The sequence below is a fragment of the Hyposmocoma kahamanoa genome, unplaced genomic scaffold, assembly GCF_003589595.1.
Source record: "Hyposmocoma kahamanoa isolate Upper Pololo Valley unplaced genomic scaffold, ASM358959v1 86, whole genome shotgun sequence".
Taxonomy (NCBI): Eukaryota; Metazoa; Arthropoda; class Insecta; order Lepidoptera; family Cosmopterigidae; genus Hyposmocoma; species Hyposmocoma kahamanoa.
The window spans coordinates 8,638,187-8,659,138 of record NW_020654289.1 but is presented as its reverse complement, the minus strand read 5'-3'; the positions used below and the strand labels follow the sequence as shown (position 1 = coordinate 8,659,138).

The following is a 20,952-nucleotide window of genomic DNA, read 5'->3' as shown; positions in this document are numbered from 1 at the left end:
AATCTGACTTTTAAATGTGTTGCGATCAGACGCGGTGTTTCGATGCGAAATCCTTCGTATGAATGATCGAAGGGCCGTAGGCAAGCGTATTTAAAAAAAAGCTTTTGTTAGTTCTTGATACAGTAGTCGTTTTCCCCTAATTTCAGTAACGTTTGTTGGTTCTCTGTTTGCGAACTTTCATTTATACTTCAGTATTTTTGTTGCTTTTTTAAAATGTTGTCTGCTTGTTTTCACGAGTTATTGCAACTTAATGAGGAGCCCTGTGAAACAATTCGTATTTGAACTTAAGTCTAAACGTTTACCATTTTCAATGTTGTCTGTACATTCGACTGCAGATAAAAAATTACGATAATTATTAAGTACTTAATGATTTTATTTTCTCTGCAAAATCGATTTGCCGTTTATCAAGTTCGTTGAGTTAGAAAAACTCTGGAAAAACTACTTTATTCAATGGAGACTTCGTACATATATGTTCAATCGTAACCTTCAGTAGATAGAAGAAATTGATTTCGAGTTTCATAGGAAGTGCTCAAGGACTCGCAGCGCCGAAATTTCCGCCAGTCTTATTGGGTTTCGTTGGAAATATTTTAAATAATCAAGTTGTCAATCTCACCTTGAAGTGTTCTTTCTTGTATATTTCTCGAATATTTAATTTAGGGGAGCTCTTTTCAGAAGATGTTTTTAGTTTGAGGGTAAGGCCAGTCAAACAAAACAATAATTTTAAAGGAGTGGAGAATTTACATTTCAATTGTTTAATTTTTCTTAGGCTTATTTTTAAATTAGTGTAACTGAGACGTACATAGTAGTGAATCGTCGTTGAATATAATGTGAACAAGCATGATGTCGGTCACGTTTTAGCATACATTGCTATAAAAAACAAAGGTTGAAGTGTTCCTCAAAGGCGTCAAGTGGAGAGCCCGCAGACTCCCAGATAGGTTTATCTTACGACTCGACCGAGCTCTCGCCCTACTTAGCACAGACATGTAGCTAGGGGAATTAATACAAAACAAATAATCGAAAGAACTTGGAGAGAGTATTTAGGGCGGAAAGTGTAGCTGGGGAATATGTCTTATTTGTAAGACACTTACAATTTATTTTCCAATTCGTCCTTACCTTTGATTTAGCTGGGTTTTGTATGTTGTTTTAAATATGATGGAAAGAGCTACCTGGCAGCTTCTTAGCCAGTACCATCAAAAGTGGAACGACCAAATGCTAGCTGCCGGTCGTGAATAGAATTTGTATAGCGTTTTGCGACAGACGACTTCATTGCTTACCCACGGTCGAGTGAGATAGACATGGGCAACTGGTGCAACTAAGAACGTCGTTTAATTAATGCCGTTTACTTAGCTTTCAATTGATCACAAATGAATTTAAAAATCGATGTAAATGGAATACCGCATCGCTAATAGATCTAAATGAAATTTCGGTTACTGTCAACGGATCTGGTCTACATTCTAAGCGGGAACGTGAGCGGTGTGTGTGCGTTTGACAGATCAAGCACACTCTTCCCCGGAAATGGAAACCAGGGAATCAGTTACTCGTGGCGGGAATAATACACCGGAGTTATCTTTTCCATTGTAAGGTACTCGTATAACGTGCATTGTAATACAGGAAGTATTCGTTTTATGTAATACTTAAGTATTTCCTATCAATTTGTCTATCCAGGGTATATTGTTGATGGTTGTAAACGTTCTAGTTATTAGAATTTTCAGAAACAATCTATCAAATCGAAGGATGACAACATTAATTATTAATGGAAATTGTGTCGATGGCTGATAATGTTTCAACAGCTTTTCGAAGCAATTGACATTCATTGGCTGTTGACTTTCGAGCTAAAGGGATATTGTAATTGAAATAGATTACTCACCTCTGGCTATGTGTAGGAGGATGGAGTCTGAAGGCAATCGATTTTATTGACGTCACTGGTTGTCTAGACGACAATGTACTGCACTACCTTCCAGTGTTTGCCCCTGCAAATTTACTAAAACTTGATAAAATTTTCAGCAGGTTCAGAGTTTGGTATTAATTTGTTTGTATTAATTTGTTGAAAAAAATTCTTGTAAGAATTTTTCTCAAGCAGTTTTGCGAACTTTTTTTTTTACAAAAGTTTCTGTGGATATTTTGAGTAGTTGGCTTGTTGCTTTTGACATTGAACTATGTGAAGAGTTTGTTCAAGACAATTCGTCGCGTTGACTTTTCTCTCTCTGTGCTTTAGAGCGATAAGCAATGAAATTGTATAGACAGCAGGAAGGAATACGGTTGTAATAATTTCACGAGTCGAAGGGAGCTTAAAAGCAGGGTCGTTGACCTTTCACCCCTGGCCGTCTTCAACTTCATATGCCTGTGTTCCCGCGAGCCCCTTTAGAATATTTGGCTTATTTGAAATAAATTTTATAAAAAGTAGCTAACTGTCAAGTGGCATGAGTGGATAAACTCAAAAGAGAAGCCGAGTCGAAGATTTTATGGATTGTTGTGGAACAGTCTATATGAATTGACTTGGCCACATTATTAGCGAAAACACGAAAATCACAAACTGGCACAGAAACAAAGATTTCTTAAACCAAATATACTAAGTACGCGTGAACAACTCGTCCTCCATTATTATTACGTACGGACTGCTCTTTTGAAATAAATTTAAATGCTATGGATTAATACACTTTGAGTCAAATTTGTGTGGAATCTAGAGCTGTGTTGTCTTTTCATACATCTTTATCTAACACGTAGTCTTCAATTTTGTTGTATGACTTTTCAATTAAAATATTATTAATGTAGTTATTAAACTTAGGAATCGTTTACCTTGGTTAAATGAAATCGTGGTACCATGAGTCTGGACTTGCTGTAAGGTAAATTTTATGAATATCTTTTTATGAAATCAAATTATGTATATTATGTACTGTGATGACACGTCATGATACCAGTCTCCATAAACTTTTTTCTGAGAAAAACCCGAGAACCTAAACGGTATACAGAACGAATCGCTCGTTTTCGCAATAAGTATAAATATGGTTTGTATGTCTGCCGCTTTACCCCACATCAGACTCCCGTAGGACATTATACTATGGAAGTAACTAAAGTGAACAAGTCTAGCAGTATCAGTAAGCTCACGTATTCTACGGACTGCCAATGCAATATGCGGAGCTTAATCTACTGTCCAGGGAAGATATATGTGGGAACCATTGAAGTTTACCATCTCAGTCACTCCCAAGAAAACTTCATAATTAACAAGGACTAATTTTTCTCCGTTTATTTCTATGTTTGAACTAGTCGATTTTACGTTAGATAATTCAAATTTAACACACTTTGTCTTCTTGGCATTAAGTAATAAATTGTTAGCATTAAACCAATACACTACGTTAGAGAGGGTATTGTTAGTACGAGCATAGTTAACGTCATGACTGTCTGTTTTAAAAATCAGGGATGTATCGTCAGCAAACAGGATTATTTCGCAATGGACCTTAACAAAGAATTGCAGTTCATTAATGTGACAATATCAATTAAAATATTCTTGTATACTAATGGTTATATTTTTATTTATTACAATAAGTACTATACAGTTTATTAGACTATCGTACAGTACTATCGATAGTTTTAGTAGCTACCGGTATCAAATATGAATTTAATACGCAACGATACTTCCATAGTACTGCTTACCTATATACAGTAGTACATTTAATCGTCAATATCGATATTATCCCTAATGTAACCACGCGTTCAAGGTCAACTATTGATAGTTTTTTCCAACAATGCCCTAAATAGCAACCGTGTACGAAGGAAGATACTCTTGCTTCGTGTGCAGAATGTCGAAATCCTTATTTATGCGTTGAGCCTCTTAGCAAGAGCGTTTAATAGCCATAATAACTTGATAATAGAGAATTGGAATAACGTCCAATCCTATGAGACGGGGACTATTAATATTGCCTGCCGTCGGCGTCATAACGTCCATATTTGGTGTAACATTTATATAGAAATGTCTGGGCTTATATAATTGATTATTCCCCATTTATGACACTGACCTCAGTGACCCATGTTTGACATTTGTTTTTTATTTGATTTACGAGCTTTGATCTCATCCCATCCCAACGGTTATGTTAATTTTAAATTTAATTAAAGGTTTCGGGTAGAATACGAACTCATTTCATTCTACCCACTTCAGTATTATAGTCGTTCTATTAGTACTCTTTATGAGCGATTTTTATTTTATTATAAACGACATATTCTTATTTTCCGCTAATCGCAGTTATGCCATTGCGCTTGTGCCATTATCGTCTTATTAGAACCGCAGCCTCGACGCTCCAATTCTACAGCGACCAAATGAGTCATAAATACCTTGAAACATTTTACACAAGGCGTTACGTAGAATTTAAATTGTATTTTATAGTATTTTATAAATACACATGTAGTTATTGATAAAGAGAAAACAGGTATGAGGTTTTAATCAGAAAATGGATCGTTGTGCATTGGAGCCTGCTCGTTGTCATAATTTATGCATGATGTATAATTTATGTTACGACGTATTGTTTTGGGACGAGACCACTTTTATGGAAGGTCCGTGATAAGATGAGGCTAGTATCTGAAACTTCGAAGCTCTTCGCATTTGAATAGCTCTGTTACCTTTCACCTTAATAAATCGTGCGCGGGGAATCATTACCCTCACCGTAGTTTTGAGAGCCGTCCCGAGGGGTAACAATATCTACAGTAATACTGAAATGCCATTCGATTTTCGTACACGGCTTTGTGCTTTTTTTATTACACCAAGTGACAGGATGAACAAGTCGTGCGCCTTGTGGTAAACGACATAGCAATTGGCCACTGGGAACTTTAAATCGCAAGGATCTGTGGGGCACCGCCACTGCGCTCGTTACCCTGAGACATAAATTGACAAGTCCTATGTGCTTGCAATTTCACCAGCACCCTTACCCTTCAAAACCGGAATGCAGTAATGCTTGGCGGCAGAATAAGGTAAGTTGAAAATAGGTGCTTCCTTGGATGAACTCTTTCACAAGGAGCTCCATTGCTACTAAAATGTACAAAGAGAGATATATATATAATAAAGAATGAGTATACAGAGGAACGTGCTACTTCTTCTGTAGCCACAGAAAGATAAATTCAAAAAGAATAGCGAGCAAACAGTCTCAAGAATAAAAGTAAATAACGTTGGCTGGGAAACTTTTTGTGTGACTTGCGAAATTCACAACGAAATGACCAATGATGTCACCCTGTCGGATCCTTTTCATCCATCATATAAATTTTCATGTCATTTAAATTTTGTGTATTTCGACTAACGTCTGCATAAGGATCGTTTGTGACTCAACTAAGAACGCTATGCCTTATGATCAACTTGCTACAGCACAAGATACATCCCAGATTTTCGTGTCTTACCCTCTTGAAAAGAAGAAGAGCTTATTTTACCCTTGAACGCTTACAGACTCTGACCCTGAATATTTATAAGGCTAACTCCCAATTGGGACGGTAATGCGGATTTATTATCAAGTTTGTCACTCGGTTTTCGGGATCCCTTCGGGCGAATTAGTTTTGAACGAACTCCATTCAATTCTTCTAAGCGTCTTTGATCCTGGAGCCACACTAGGTTTAGTTTATTACAGGGAAACGCTGCTGTTAATAAAAACGAAAAAATTTTGTGTATAACGGCAGCACTATGTAATGAAAGTCCTAGTACGCTTCCAACTTTTGAAGGAAGTAATGCTGTAGCCCACGCAAAGAACCCGCATACGGTCGGAAAAATACGTACCATGCTCGGTGCTGTCTTTCCAAAAGTTTGTATTATTATTATTTTAGAGAAGTTCGTTAATACGCTGACTTAATGAATTGTTTCGGTTATACGTAGGTACCTAGGTATGCTTCTATTTAATGATGATGTAGCCGTTTATTTATCTCAACACATTAATAAATGAATAAATAAATGTAAACTACATTTCACGTAGGGTTTGGTAACCACCATTACTGGTGGGAATTATAAAGGTCTAAGCTAAGCAAAATGGCAGAGTGTACCTCAGTGCCGCTGATATTCTGCTACTGTTTGCCATATTAAAAAAAGCAACACAAAATTATTGGAATGTCATTCCAATAATTTTTGTTTCCTAAATTTGATTATATATAAATACTTAACGAACCTTCAAAGTTTTTTATTCTGTCTCAGAGTATTCACGGTGTATAAGGTAAACAGATGAATTTGTCTTTATCTAGTACTTATATACGTTGTACGCCGTTTTGACATACATACTTAAACTTAAGGTTTCGAATGCAAACCTGACTGGATTTTATCAAACTTTTCCTACGCTTCGGCAGAAATTTCTTGGAAAACTTATTTTACTGAAATACGTGCAGACTGTTTTTTTTTATGGATACATGGATTTATGATATTCCTTTGTAAATCGATTGAAGGCTGTCTGATGGTGACATAAGAATAGGTCTTACGTAATGCGACATTTTTATGTGGTAAACGTGATAAAGAAAAATGAATGACGTTTTTTAAGATGACAGGCCGTGATTTGATCGCATTGTCTGCTAAGCAATCTGCTAAGTATATTGAGATTATTACATGATGATTTTTTATTAAACTTGTCAGTTGACTTTCAAACTCATGAAACGTTTCATTCTTTGTAACCTAATTAATTAAGATTGCTTGCACGTTTGAATTTAGGAAGTCCCAACACTTATTTACACGGAACCGGATAGAAGCCAGTTAGAAAAGTCCATCCAAGAAGGGTGAAAAAAAAACTATGTACTTTTACTGTTACTGCAAGGACATAAAGATATTTCTGACCTGCCCAAGCCTATTTCGACTCTGTAATTGTGGTGACTCCCTTAGTCCCTTTTCGTGGTAGGGAACTACACGAGAACGTTCGAGATTACGTCCCGCTTCGTGCGTCATCGCTATCAGCTTCAACTCGACGGTAAAAACTGCGTTCATATTTCACAATCTAAGTACCTATCTGCAATGGGCATTGTTCACAATTTTTTACCTATACATATTAAATTTTTTTTTGAAAATATATTGACTATTTTAAGACACTAACTTGAATATTTTATCATTTCGTAGCTTATTCGCCTTGTTATGATTTTTTGAAAATTTCGCAAGTTATTTATTTTGTGACGTTATGAAAGGCTCTATAAATGTTATCCTTTAAGGCAGGGAATATTTAAAAAAGTAAATTGACAACTCTCAAAATGTCAAAAACGAAAGGATTCGCTCTGGACCTTTTGGAGGGAATAGTGTCGTTTTTATTTTGACTTTCAATTATTTTGTGAAATCTAGTTTAAAGTGGAATAGGATAGTGCTATTGTGCCTTAATCGAAGATTAAATCGCGAAATTATACGAATCTCGAACTAAAATACCCGTATCGGCCCGTTTTAAGGAATCCCGAGTCAATCCAAGCACGCCGCCTCAAATTGCCTATCCTCTTTGTGGCGGCCATATTTACAGAAACATAATTAAACTTCATGTTTAGGCTGATGGCTTTGCCAAAGCCTTAATAAATTAAAATAAAAAATAAAAAAATCAAAAACGAAATTGTAACCTATAGATGTTTATGTTACTTTTTGTTCTCTATTTCTTTAAAGTATTGGGGTTTTATCGTTTTACTATTTTCGCACGCGTTTTTGTTTCTTCTTGTTTCATTTAGTGCAGTTATATGACTGACGGAATCATGAACTTTATAAAAGCTGAATCTCGTAAATTGCCAAAAGTTGAAAATGTAATGATTATGGAATACATTTACTTAAAATAAGCTTAATATTGCAGAAATAAGAAGAGTAAAAATCGTTCAAATGTTGAAACATCTATATAGATTTAAAATTAAATAGCTGTTACGTGGGCGGATAAAATGGAGAAAGTAGTTACCACTTGATACCCACGTGATAGAAAACGTAAAAGAGGGTGTCAACATCAAACATGGGAGGTTGAGCTGAAGCTAACTGCAGGACCATGTTGAAGAAGAGTAGCTCTTGATAGAGCACTGGAAAGGTCTGGATGAGGTCTATGCCAAGAGGCATGCTGAGTTAAGAGATTCTTATAATGTAAAAATTTTAATTGCAACGTAAAATTGTAATGTAAAAATATTTGTAACTCAGCTTAAAAAGGCTATGAAGTGAGATGAAAGCTATAGTGAAATGAAAACTTTATACAGCTTCAGTTTTTTAATTAGATGTGAAATATCTATGGTAGTGATCCTATATTAAAATGAATATTAAAAATGTGACAAAATGCGTTATTGATTTCATAAAATTGATTACACATTACTACTCATTCGTTATTAAAAAAATCCCATTGGCCAGACCGGTCTGACCAACGGGAAACACTGGTTAAATATATCTCGTGAGTGAGTAGTGATCTTATGTCAATTCTGACAATTTCAAGTGCTATTTGCTATAGGTGAGAAATAAAAGTATTATTAATTAATAATTATTTTATTTACTCCATTATCTAAATAACAATTTACTTGAATCGCAGTTTTTTACCTTTCGATTGTTAACCAACAAGACTATTTAGTGTTGGTACCTTCTTTAAATATTCGACATTATAAAGCTGTCATTTAATAAAAGAACTGTCATGTAAGAGAAAAATTGTGTGATATTGCTAAATTTCACATACTATTACAATTTAAATAAGATTTTTGAATTAAGAAACTGACACTGTCGATGATCTCCATAACTTTTATATTATTCTTATAAAACTGTTGCTGACAAAACATAGCAGTTAAAAAAATGGCACCCAAGTTCTCTTTGGCAAAAAGGTGTGCATTGATTTTAATTTCATAATCATGACATTAATCCACTTCAAGAAAAATGTGCTGATATTAGAATTATTATTTATTAAGAATTCAATCATTTCAGTCACTCTTTATTAAAGAAAAATCGCATGCAAATATGGCACATATTTGTTGTTGAGTGTTGTTTACGCAGTGAAAATTTCAACATCGAAATCATTTCAACATTTGAATATTACTTTAAATACAAGTGGCAGGTTTTTTAATTTCTTTTGAATGAGAAGTGCAAATTAGATTTTTTTTAATTACCTAAATTTTCTATACTGATCAAAATCCTTATTGCAAGTTTAGTCTGAAAATTCAAGTTGATCACTTATTCTTTATACTGAATCAATTTGTTTTGTTTTAAACAAAGTTACAATAAGACACTAATATTGTTTAGATAGTCAATAGATACATCTTAGGTTTTCTGAATATCTATCTAACAATATCTTTTCTACTTTTTAACACTATTTTTGCCTTGTAAAGTTCACTCTTCCATTTCGAATGTAGAACCAAACAGAGAAGGAGTAGCTGTTGAAGAAACTTCTCGAGAAGAAAGTGTTTCAGCTGTCGTCCTAGCACTTGTTGTTTCCCTTATTCTATAATTAACCATTTTTACTTCCCACTGTTTTCAGCGTATATCTAAAAAGTAGATTGGATACTTCTTAATGCAACCAACAATATTTTTGTTACAAGAATGCTTCATAGCACAAGAGTAATGATATAACTAAATAAACTTTATAAGTAATGTGCAAGTCGGAGACGTATTGGGGACTACACAAACTCTCAATGATTTCTTTTTTTGCTGTTATGCTGGTACTAGGTTGGAATAGCAGTTTTCGTAATTCAGTGTCTTTTGATTCACTTGGATGCTGAAAACATATTATTATTAGCTTTATATAGTATACAATAGGTAAATTTACAATCATACAAATCAAACTGTTCAATTTATACCTCATTTTAATATAATATACTGATATTGATCAGCTTGACTGTGCGTTTGAGTTTTTGCTCATATTTCATAATTACAAAACTAATAGAATATTATTACCTCGGAAATTTCACAGTAGTACTAATAGTCAAAAGAAAGACGAAGAGTGTTGTTTTATACAGGTTTATCAACTTACTTCAAAGTGATCTTTACAACAATAAATAGTGTAAACTTTGAAGTATCTCACATTTACTTCACGACACAATTCTCGTAGGTATGAACAAAGCAGTTTCTGTATTCCATAGCTGTGTTATATTTGATATTTTGTTGTATTCCATAGCTGTATTATATTACGGACAAAACATTATAGAGCCACTGATGACGTCATTGAATGTCAAATAAACGTCAATACTATTTTTTGAAAAATATAAAGAATCTCAACGTAATATTGACAAATACATAGAAAATATTAATCTGCAATCTTATTCCTCGAAATGGATTTTGAAATAGAGAGTTTGAAAAAAAATGAACAATGCCTATTGGTTCCGGAGTTGTCATTATTGTTATACGGGTATCTGTTTAATAGTCCGCTTTAGCAGAAATGAGTTTTTAAAAAATATTGCATAATTAGAAGACGATCATAATGTTGTTTGTTGCTAAATCATTTGAACAATAGTGAATCACTTGTTATAAATAAATATCTATTTATATTTAACGAACTCATTAAGTAAACTTAAACTTGCATCACTTAGTTTTAATGAAGAAACTCATCACACCTTTAAGTATTGTTACATTAGCAATGTAAATTGACTTCTTTTTAGAAATGAATATCTTTTTAAATTAGGAATAGTTGTATTTTTTAATTAAATATTTATTTATAATATACTTAAACTGTGTTTGCGTTTGTCAACAGGGCGGTTATCCAGCGAAATTGAAGAAGGTGCTAATAGTAACAGCGCCGTTGTGGTTCAAGGCGCCGTTCCGCATCTTGCGGCTGTTCGTACGCGAGAAACTGCGCGAGCGCGTGCACACGGTGAGCGCTCCGCAACTCGCTGTGCACGTGCCGCGTGCGAGTCTTCCGCGGCAACTCGGAGGGCAATTGGACCCAGACCACGCTAGCTGGTTAGTAAACACAATCTTATGGCCAAATATTTAAAAGGGTTCACTTGACATTTCTTAATCGCTGACTACGACCGTAGAGGTCAGGTCTAATAATGTTATGGTGGATGAGATTCCCACAGGACCGATTGAGCTGGCGTCCAACAGAGGAGGCCTATACCCAGCAGTGGGTGTTAACGGGCTGAGATGATAATGATGGTTGAAGACATGATCAATGAGCTTAGAAAGCAAAAGTTGGATGTTGACGGTATCAAAAACACGAGAAAAATCAAGCAAGGCAATAAAAGATCCCTTATCGCCTTGCATCGGTATCCCAGCATACCGTAATAGCCTTCGATATAATATATTCGAAAATTATGATATTACTTGTTATGTATCTTCAGGGTTGAAATTTAACCAGACCTTGGGCTTAGATACTTTCCGAGAGTCCTGACGTTCTATTAAAAAACTTTCATGCACATCGGTCCTGAAGTGTTGGGTAAAATCGCGGAAACGCCAGCGTCCTTTTTTTAATGTTGCTTTATCGCGTCAATTGCTGAAAATGAAAAATGTCGTAGCTGATTAATCTGAAGATAATGATCCGTGAAAACAGTACCTTCCCTTTACTGTGTAATAATATTACATTTCTTAGATTTTACAATTGCTGCACGGTGAACATGAAACTATTTTTTAATGAAATTATTATTGTTATTTCTTTAACGCACACCTTTAGTCCCGCTGTAAGGAAACCCTGTTTCGCAGATGCCTTGAACATACACAGACAACCATATAGTACACTCAAACTCACGAGAGAAATAAATGTAGGCCATACAAATATTTTTTCCGGCCCGGGAATCGAACCCGGGACCTCTCCGTGGCAGTCCAGTATGGTAACCGTTCGGCCACAGAGGCAGATAAGGTTATTACAGTATTAAGGCGTAGGTTTGATAAAAGGATTATGTGCCTCGCTTGACAGTTGCAGTAAAATTGAATAAAAATTAAGTAAATAATATTAAGCAGCTTGATTAAAGTGGTTTGTCATAGACTTGTTTTCAAGCCACAGTTTTTGTACATTCGTGTTTAAAGTATTAATGTTCTCTACTAAAATATTAAAGTGGCAATCCAATTGCAAGGTTTAATTTGCGGCAATATTAAAAATGTAACATGTTTGTGCTTATTACCTCCCTCTTTTTTTTGCATTTACGTGGTACGTAATATAAAGTGGTAAAATAATTCATTATATAAATAAAAAGACTTGGTATTTCTATATTATATTATAAGCAATTTTGAAAAAAGGCATAAAAAGTAGTAACTTACTTTCAATTACTAGTAATTAGAAAACTTATTAGATGTGAAATATAGTCTGTTGGCATACTGTTATTGCGATTTACTTCATAAAATATCTCATTGTGATATCATAATTACATCAACTCTTACTATACATTAAGGGACATAATTTACACTTTAGAAGTAAAAAAGTTATTTACATAGTTCGTCTCAAACATTTTTAACTATATTGTGATTAAATTTTTTTTTATAAAAAAACAAGTGCGCATTTGACCTCCATCTCACCTTATGGAAAGTGACGATGAGGTCGACGATGTAGCATGCACACCTGAATAATGTTTTTTTTAATTGTATTAAGTGTTGGGACGAACAAGTCGTACGCCTAACGGTAAGCTACACGCCTGTCCATAACATTTGCAGTACCACTCAGCGCTTTAAATCGCAAAGAATTGAGGGGAACTACCACTGCGCCCGTTACCCTGAGACGTAAGTTGACAAGTTCCATGTGCCTGTAATTTCACTAGCACCCTTATCCTTCAATACCGGAACACAGTAATGCTGGCAGTACTACCCTAGTTGCACTCTTTCACAAGGAGCTCTACTGCTACTAAAATATTTTGTACGTTAGTCAATCATATTAATTTTATTTGACAGTGTCAGTATCGTGCTCTTTGAATCTCTTAATTAATTATTACTATTTCGCACATGCTTCTAGCTTAAATTAGGTTAAACTAGGATTTGGAATCCATAGTTGTTTATGTGATTATACTATGAGCGGAGAACTGCTAACTCATAACATAGTTTTCGTGTTAGTAGGTCTATTGTTTATCGACCAATTTGCAACTAATACTGATGTTTAAGTTTTTAATAAGTGTATGTAGTGTTTGATGTTCTTTAATAAAATAAAGATGTTAGTTGAAATTTTGCATAGAATAAAAAATGTATATATTTGTTTTTTCAAACAGCCAGACCCGAAACGTTGGTTTGTTTGAAAAAACAATATATACGCTATTTAGATCCGGAACAAATAGTTTAATTTCCAATAAATAAGTTATTGGGCTGAATTTATTATATTTTAATATTACCGTAAATTAAGCATTGATCATACCACAATAATATTTTAGAAGACAACATTAAGCTTTTGGCACGATCGTGCAAATTTGTAGGAAAACAGGACCCTGACGCAGTACCTTAAATCGTGCTCATGAAAATGCAAAACACAATACACGGCTTGAGAGCAGCTGCGCTAATATTTCGTTGGCTTAACATCGCTACTGAAATTGGATCTGCAATAACGGACCACTCACTATCACTGACACCGGTGTGTATTATATTTCAGATATAATCTAATTTCTCCGTGGCTCAGCCGTTAATACTCTGCTAAGTCAAATGGCGGTCATTTTCCTTATTTGAAAAGATCTATTTTCTGTTATGGGTAGGTGTTAGGCGTTTGAAGCAATTAGTGCTAGGTTTTTCAAAGTAAATGAACTTGCTCTTGACCACTACCTAGCTCTGGAGCAAAGATACGATGGAGCCAGCTCGCTCAGAAGATGCCTATTCAGTTGTACCTTAAAGTGATACTTGGGTTGTTATGTACTTACTCAGTACCTCCGCATCCAGCACCCACAATATAAACGGTAAGGCTCAATTTATACTGCGGTGGAACGGAGTAGAAGCAATTTTTTTGTAACATGGTATAATGAACTTTATGTCATTTGTGTAACGTACAAACTAGATACGAGCCAAAATCTTCTGAGGAATTCTCGCGCATTCTCGCGGAAGATTTTGGCTCGTTTTTAGTTTGTACGTTACAAAATTGATTATAAAGTTCATTATGCTATTTTACAAAAATTCTCTTCAATATAAATTGAGCCGTAAGCCACTAAGGTCTTCAAAAAATCATGGAATATTGACTTCGTTTTCTATATCTTAAGATACGAATAACTGGGAAATAGGCCCTACTTTACGGGTAATATCGCCAGTGCTGCCGACTGACCTCGAGAAACCATTCCGATACCCTCTCTTACGGCTCCTACGTTGTGAATACTAATAGTACTGAAACAACTTAATATTGTATTATTTTTTTCCTTTACCCAACCATAATTGGAGAGCTACTTTGAGTTACTGGTTTGTAACAATAAGCGGCCTCTGATTTGAAAAAGAAAATACCTAGAACCGTGGATAAGAATGCGAAATAGGCTAATTAAACAATGTTAAGAAATACATTTATACTTTACCGGAGACAAAAATGAAAAAAAGTTTTATGTAAAAATTCTAAAGGACTCGGAGCGTTATCTTATCTTTTTTATGGGGCCATCAAGATATATATATAGCTGAAATCGGAAGCGGTAGATGTGCGAGACCTTCCTATTCGTATATACATACGCTGCCGTGCTGTTTGTGTCTAAATAAAATATCATGCCTTCGCTACTTTGCCTCGTATAGTGTTCAGCTGATTAAACTCGATTTGAGTTTCAAAACGCCGTAAGATTCCCCCGAGCCAGCCATCGCGTGCCGATTCACTTGGAAAACTGCGAAATGAAAAGTCACTTTAGCGCCTTTATTTCTTATTAATAAAGAAATTAAATAGAAACATCTTTGCCCTTATATTGCGTTTGAAATAGGGAACGACGTTTATAGAAACGTTACTCAATTTCTGATATTGAAGACTCGTATTATTGAATTGTTGTACAAACATTATTTTCCTGTACGTTTTGTTTCTAAATGGTGAAAAAACGTTGAAAATACAAAAATTAATTAATGTAACGTAAATGTTAGGACATTTGGGCTCGCCAAATTTCCGCGTCCCGGGGAAAACAATCGAGAGTCAGTGTGGTCTAGAAAATCCTGGGAAAAACAAGACTTTCTCAATCATTTCAAAACTAGGTTTCCATACTTTTAGGCTAACTAGGCAATTAGGCAGTAAAAACATGGTATTTTAATCAAGTCCTTTATTAATGCAAATTATAAAATAAAAAATATTAATGAAAGTTATCTATATCGTTCTTCATTTTTATAGTGTGTACGTAAGAAACAAAGGGCGTGTAATAAAATTTCATATAGTGAGTACCTGATTTTATTACTATCGTTCTTCAATCTCAACAGATTATAATAAGTCTACTCTTTAGTGTAGCTATGTCCATGTAACCAGAATAAAGACTTAGGGTCGTATTCCAGAACTCTACTCAATGCTCAAGTCAGGATTTGAGCAGACTTGAGTATGATATCAAGCACTGGAAATACGACCCTAATGGCAGGGATTTGAGTATGATTTCGAGTGCTTTAAACCATACTCAAATCCTGACTTGAGCATTGAGTTGAGTTCTAGAATACGACACTTAGGTTAGTTTAGTACATTTTTTAATACTGTTTAATTAACCCTTTCATGGACAGTACTAAAATAGTACCGCACACATAAATGTCAGTACTTTTCTTGCCGTAGTGTTTCTATTGATTCAATGTACATATTATGTAAATTATGAATTTTGTGAGTACGGCAACACACAAAAAAGTCTTAAAAAACGCACTGTTTTTTGAGATCTACCAATAGTAACTGCTCTAATATTAAATTTTACGGTACCTAAACGTTGTAGTATTTGTGTCTTGATATTCCCGAGACTAAAACAGAAATATCGAGTCTCGAAAATGCCAAAAGATCGATTACCGGGATAAAAGCCCTAGTAAATATATTCAATCTGTCAAAATTATTATTAAAAAAAAAAACTGTTAAAATTGTAGCGTAATTACAACTTTTTTATTTTATTTTTTTATTTTTATTTAAAAAAACCGACTTCAAAAATTCGTTTAATTACATCTGTTTCCCAAGTTTTATTGAAATCGGTTACCGGAAAGTTCGTGAAACCAGATTCATCCCCTAATTTGCCACCCTTATGCTCAGGCGCGGGAATTTTTGTAACGTACGAGTTCATATGAACCCTGCCACTCTGAAACGCGTCGACGCGCCGCGTCGTATGGCCTGAGCATTAGAAGTGAAATATATTCTTCAAGTTTAAATGGGATAATAATAATAAAAGTAATACTGAGGAACCCGATTTATAACAACAAACGAATCATCAAGTCGATTCACAGATTAAACATACATATAAAAAATACAGTCGAATTGAGAACCTCCTCCTTTTATTAAAGTCGGTTAAAAAGTAGCACTTTTGTGTTGTTGTTTACGTTTGTATCGTCAGCGTCTGCGTAATTAAAATTATTATATAAATATAATAGTGGTTCCATATGATAAGACGGTATCGTAGGCTCGGAAAATTTTATCACAAAGTACACAATGCCATTGTACACAGTATCGGATAACTCGTGATATATCTCAATCTGAAATGTGGCTTCATTTGTTATTGTTCGCTTTCAGGTTGGAGCATTGCAAGAATTGCTATACGAACAATTTGCAAAACGCCAAACTAGACTGCGACATCGACGAATATGTGATCAGCAACCACATACCGCCAGTTAAACAAAATGGTAAACTAATTTATTTTATTTTAATTTATTATTTAATTTAAGAGCTACAGTAATGTCATTGTTTGTAATGTTCAAAGCGCTTTTTATAAGAGGACGTGTTTAATAAAATTAGTATAACATACCCGGCCCTTTTCACTACGTGTTTAAAGTCACCTTGAGGCATAACCACCTCAAATTAATAATTTCGACATTTTTACTTAATTTTTTATTTCATTGGAAGCTTATAAGTTATAAATATGATTGATTAAACTTGACGACTCTAACACATCGTTTACGTAATTTTCAATTATGTATTTTCTACAACATTTAGGGTTTCTTACAAAGTTCACCCAAATATTTCATCAAAAAGGCCGGAATGTTCGGCTCGGGAAGAAACCGATCGATCGATAACTCCACTCGAAGAGGCAGTAAATTCGATTGTCAATTTCATGTATCTATATTTGTATCATTTGCTTGAGCGTCCTCCCTGCCACCGGCTGGAATATGTATTCAGCATGCTTAATTAATAGCCTCCGTAGATTACAGACTAAGAGTCGTATTCTAGAACTCTATTCAATGCTCAAGTTAGGATTTGAGTATGGTTTAAAGTACTCGAAATCATACTCAAGTCCCTGCCATAGGGTCGTATTTCCAGTGCTTGTGTTTCAATTGCAATCCTGACTTGAGCATTGAGTAGAGTTCTGGAATACGACCCTAAGTGTGGTTACACACGGCGGCTTTGAGCAGACAGCGATGCAAACTATCGCTATACTCGCTACACTTGCGATTTATAATTAGGCGATTGCATCGACGCAAACGCGCGATTGCATCGCTACACTTGTGATTTTATCGATGCAATCGCGCGTTTGCATCACTGCTTAAAGTCGCGCGTGTGTGTAAAGGTCGCCGCGTGGAACCGCTTTAATGATCGGCTGACCATCGGATCTCTCTTTCGTTAATCATAGGAAAGAAAAAGAGATCCGAAGACCAGTATGTAGTCTGTCGGGGCTCTCGTCGCGACGCCATGGGGTTTGTTATAAATATTGATCTTTGATAAAAAACAAACATTGATTCATTCTTTGACTTTAGTTGTTCTGAACTGCAAAAATAACAAAAAAAGCAATAATTTCTTAACATTTCGTTTTCTAAAGCACAGGTTTTAATAGTCAATTATTATTATTATTATACCGGGTGGAAATTTGTAATGCCACCCGGAGGGAAAGTACTCTAAATACTGGAGATAGAAATTTTTGCTTAAAGGAAATATTCCTTTATTTAAAAAAATAAATAACACTGAAATCATAGATTTTCGAAAATTTCTAACAACACGCGGGAAAATTATTAGCTAAATTCACATTTTTGTTATTTAAAAAATAAGCTTCCATTAAATCTAATTGTTCTTGATATGCCATTTTTACGATGAGACAAATATGAAATTTATATATTTACAGGAAAACTATCAGTACTTAGAATGGACATGTAAAAACAATCAAATGGAAATAACAAAAGACAATTCATTTTCAAATGAAACATTCCATATTTAAATTGCCTCTGCCACTGACCAAAGAGTCTGCATTACAAACATGTGCAAATTGCAATTTTATCTAAATAGTACTTCGTCATTTTAATGGATAAATGACGTCAACGATAATTAACAAGTAATCTGATGGACCTTTGAGTAAAAGTGCTTTAACTTGACCCATTGAATTTATAACTCCAGATTTCATGGTTTGTAAGAGAGATTTCATCCTCATAATTGACTCGAATTGAATCGATAGGCGATTGATTTAATAAAAGTACATTTTTTAAAAGATTTTAGCGGGTTCGATTCCCGCGGGTGGCTAGCAATTTTCGAAAATCTTTGAATGCAGTATTATTTCTTATTAAAAATAAAGGAATGTTTCCTTTAAGTCAAAATTTATATCTCCAGTATTTAACGTACTTTCCTTCCAAGTGGCATTACAAATTTCCACCCTGTATAGACAAACAATTTGTTTCTAAGTCTTATATAAAACAAAATTGGCATCATTAATTGCAAGTTTTGCTTTGTTCAGGTATAATAGAGTCTACATGTGACATGACGAGCGATCGGGCGGCGCGGCTCGACCACTCTACAGACATGCACATCAGCGGCGACCCCCCTTACACCTGCGACCCCAGCCCTCTCAGGTATTTAAAAATAAATAAATAAGGGGCCGAGGATATTCGACATTGAACAGATAAACGTGAATGTCAATGACAAGGATGTCCTTGACGACCTCGGTGGCTCAACGTTTTGCACTATGGGCGATGGATGAGGAGATTCAGGGTTAGAGTCCCTGTCCCTGTAGTCCCTGTACTCATTCATAGTAGAGGAAATTTCCTAGTTTTTTATTTACTATTTTATTATTATTATTTTGTTCATGAGGAAGCCTACAACAAAAAAGCACATGTAAACAGTTTTATGAATGTAGTAAAATTGAATTTAATAGTTCATTGAAATAATTCTAAAGTTGAGCATTTGGTTAAATGCTGTACTTTTATGCTGAATGCATGTGATTTAAATCACCTAATTTACGATAAATTGTTGTCAGGAACTCACACGGCTACAATGGCGACATGAAGGGCAGACACATAAACTCAGGGGACGAAGATGACCTAGACATAAGTAGTAAGTTTCCCTTTTCATTATAATTAACCAGGGTTCGATGTAATTATCATTCAGTTATGTTAATTAATATTTAAGAAATTGCTTCGACCAACAAAATGCTACCGCTAGCAATATCGCGCCGTGTCACTGACACTGCACACCTGACACTTTTCCAAACGTATCAAATGCCAATCTCAAAAAAAAAATTCTTTGTGTTATTTACTTTTCTCATTGTTTGTAATTTTTAATAAATAATTAAAAGTCTAAATTATGTATTAGCATGGATAATTATAGGATGTATCGGATAATTATCATAATAATTATCAAAGAAAATACATATTTTGATAATTTCGAACCCTTTAATTAAAGCTGTAATGGCTGCCTTTTGACTTCTAAAGCTGACTTTTTGTCTTTTGGAGAAACATGACAATGCTTTATGATTATGAATACTAAGATCGAACGAACAGACAGAAAAACTTCTTCAGTTCAGATTTGAACCCACGTCTATGCTGCACTGTAGCATTGCTCTAACCATTTGAGCCACGGGTCCAGTTATAGAGTCTACGAAATACTCCTATGTGTTTTTGTTATAGATCTTTGTACACTGACTTTTGGCATTTGTCGCTGCTAGTGACATCTAGTGAGAGATATTTTTGAATAACATCACCGCAGCGATAACTTGTCATGTACCTATGCTTTAATTTATTAAAATAAAGTGTCTTAAATACCGAAACACGCGGCGTAGTCGTAGGTGGTCTGCCCGCGCTGCGTCTCTGGTCGTTCCTACGAGCTGGAAAAAGTTGCGGAGATCCTCTGAATGCGAGCAACGCAAGACTATTGTTGTGACGATCTTTCACACTGGTTGTTCTTGCGGTCGTGGCCCATGAACAGCAGTGCACATCTTTCCGATGAAATGATGATGATGAAGTATCTTAATAAGATTACGCTTGAAACCTTTTCCAGCCTAGTTTAGTTGGCAGTAAATATGGCACAGAAACTTGGAGGCCTATACCCAGCAGTGGGTGAAGTCAGGCTGTATATATGATGATGATGAAATGTAAACTACAATAGACGTTGACCGTGACCTTAAAAGTATACTTTTTACTTAATTTTATTAATATTTTTTTTCTTAGAGGATGGGACAAAATGGTTTCCATAGTCTAAGATTTTTTTGGATTTCAAAGTTTTATTTAAAACACAGTTGACATTATGTCATTTTTGACAAATTTTAGACGTTTTGTATTTATATATATTGTTTCTTTATCGTTTATTTAGGCATTAAAATATGAATATCGAAAAAAGTCCAATTGGTATGTTTTGTAAATAAATTATTATAATATTGTGTCAAAGTTTTGAGGAAAATGCATGGGTAAATGTTTAACGAAAGAAGGTACTATCATAGGTAAACTGTGTGAGATTCAAATGCTGTTGTGCATTTACACGATACCCTTTTTTTACTACAGGGGAATTTGTCAGCAATCGCCGATGATGGTTTAGCTATATCAACACCCCCTTTGGCCTAACTTTAAAAGTTATATAATTTAATTATATATATAATTTAATTCAGAATTTAGTATTGCGTACTGTGATGTAAATATTCGTTTTTGTTATGACTGTGTTATAGGGATTGTTAGAGGCGAAATAGAGCTCAGCAAATATTAAATTTAGTAGGTTGATTACACTAATAGGATTAAAGTTCAAATCTAAGTTTGTTGTTTGTTTTGCTGTGATTATTACGGAAAAAGCCAAGTGTTTAGGTGCTTTACGTTTTGATAAC

At 34.7% G+C, this 20,952-nt stretch overlaps 1 protein-coding gene across 4 annotated transcripts in view; it reads left to right on the top strand.

Moving 5' to 3' along the window:
- Positions 1–20,952, top strand: part of LOC113234629 (tyrosine-protein phosphatase non-receptor type 9) — a 74,212-nt gene that overhangs the window by 40,855 nt on the left and 12,405 nt on the right. For 3 of the 4 annotated variants that reach the window (XM_026469989.1, XM_026469991.1, XM_026469988.1), the window contains exons 5-9: positions 6,846–6,914; positions 10,614–10,822; positions 16,458–16,567; positions 18,601–18,715; positions 19,120–19,196. In XM_026469989.1, the coding sequence (XP_026325774.1) occupies positions 6,846–6,914; positions 10,614–10,822; positions 16,458–16,567; positions 18,601–18,715; positions 19,120–19,196 (580 nt within the window). The remainder of the gene's footprint in view (positions 1–6,845; positions 6,915–10,613; positions 10,823–16,457; positions 16,568–18,600; positions 18,716–19,119; positions 19,197–20,952) is intronic. The other variant, XM_026469990.1, reaches the window with a different exon arrangement.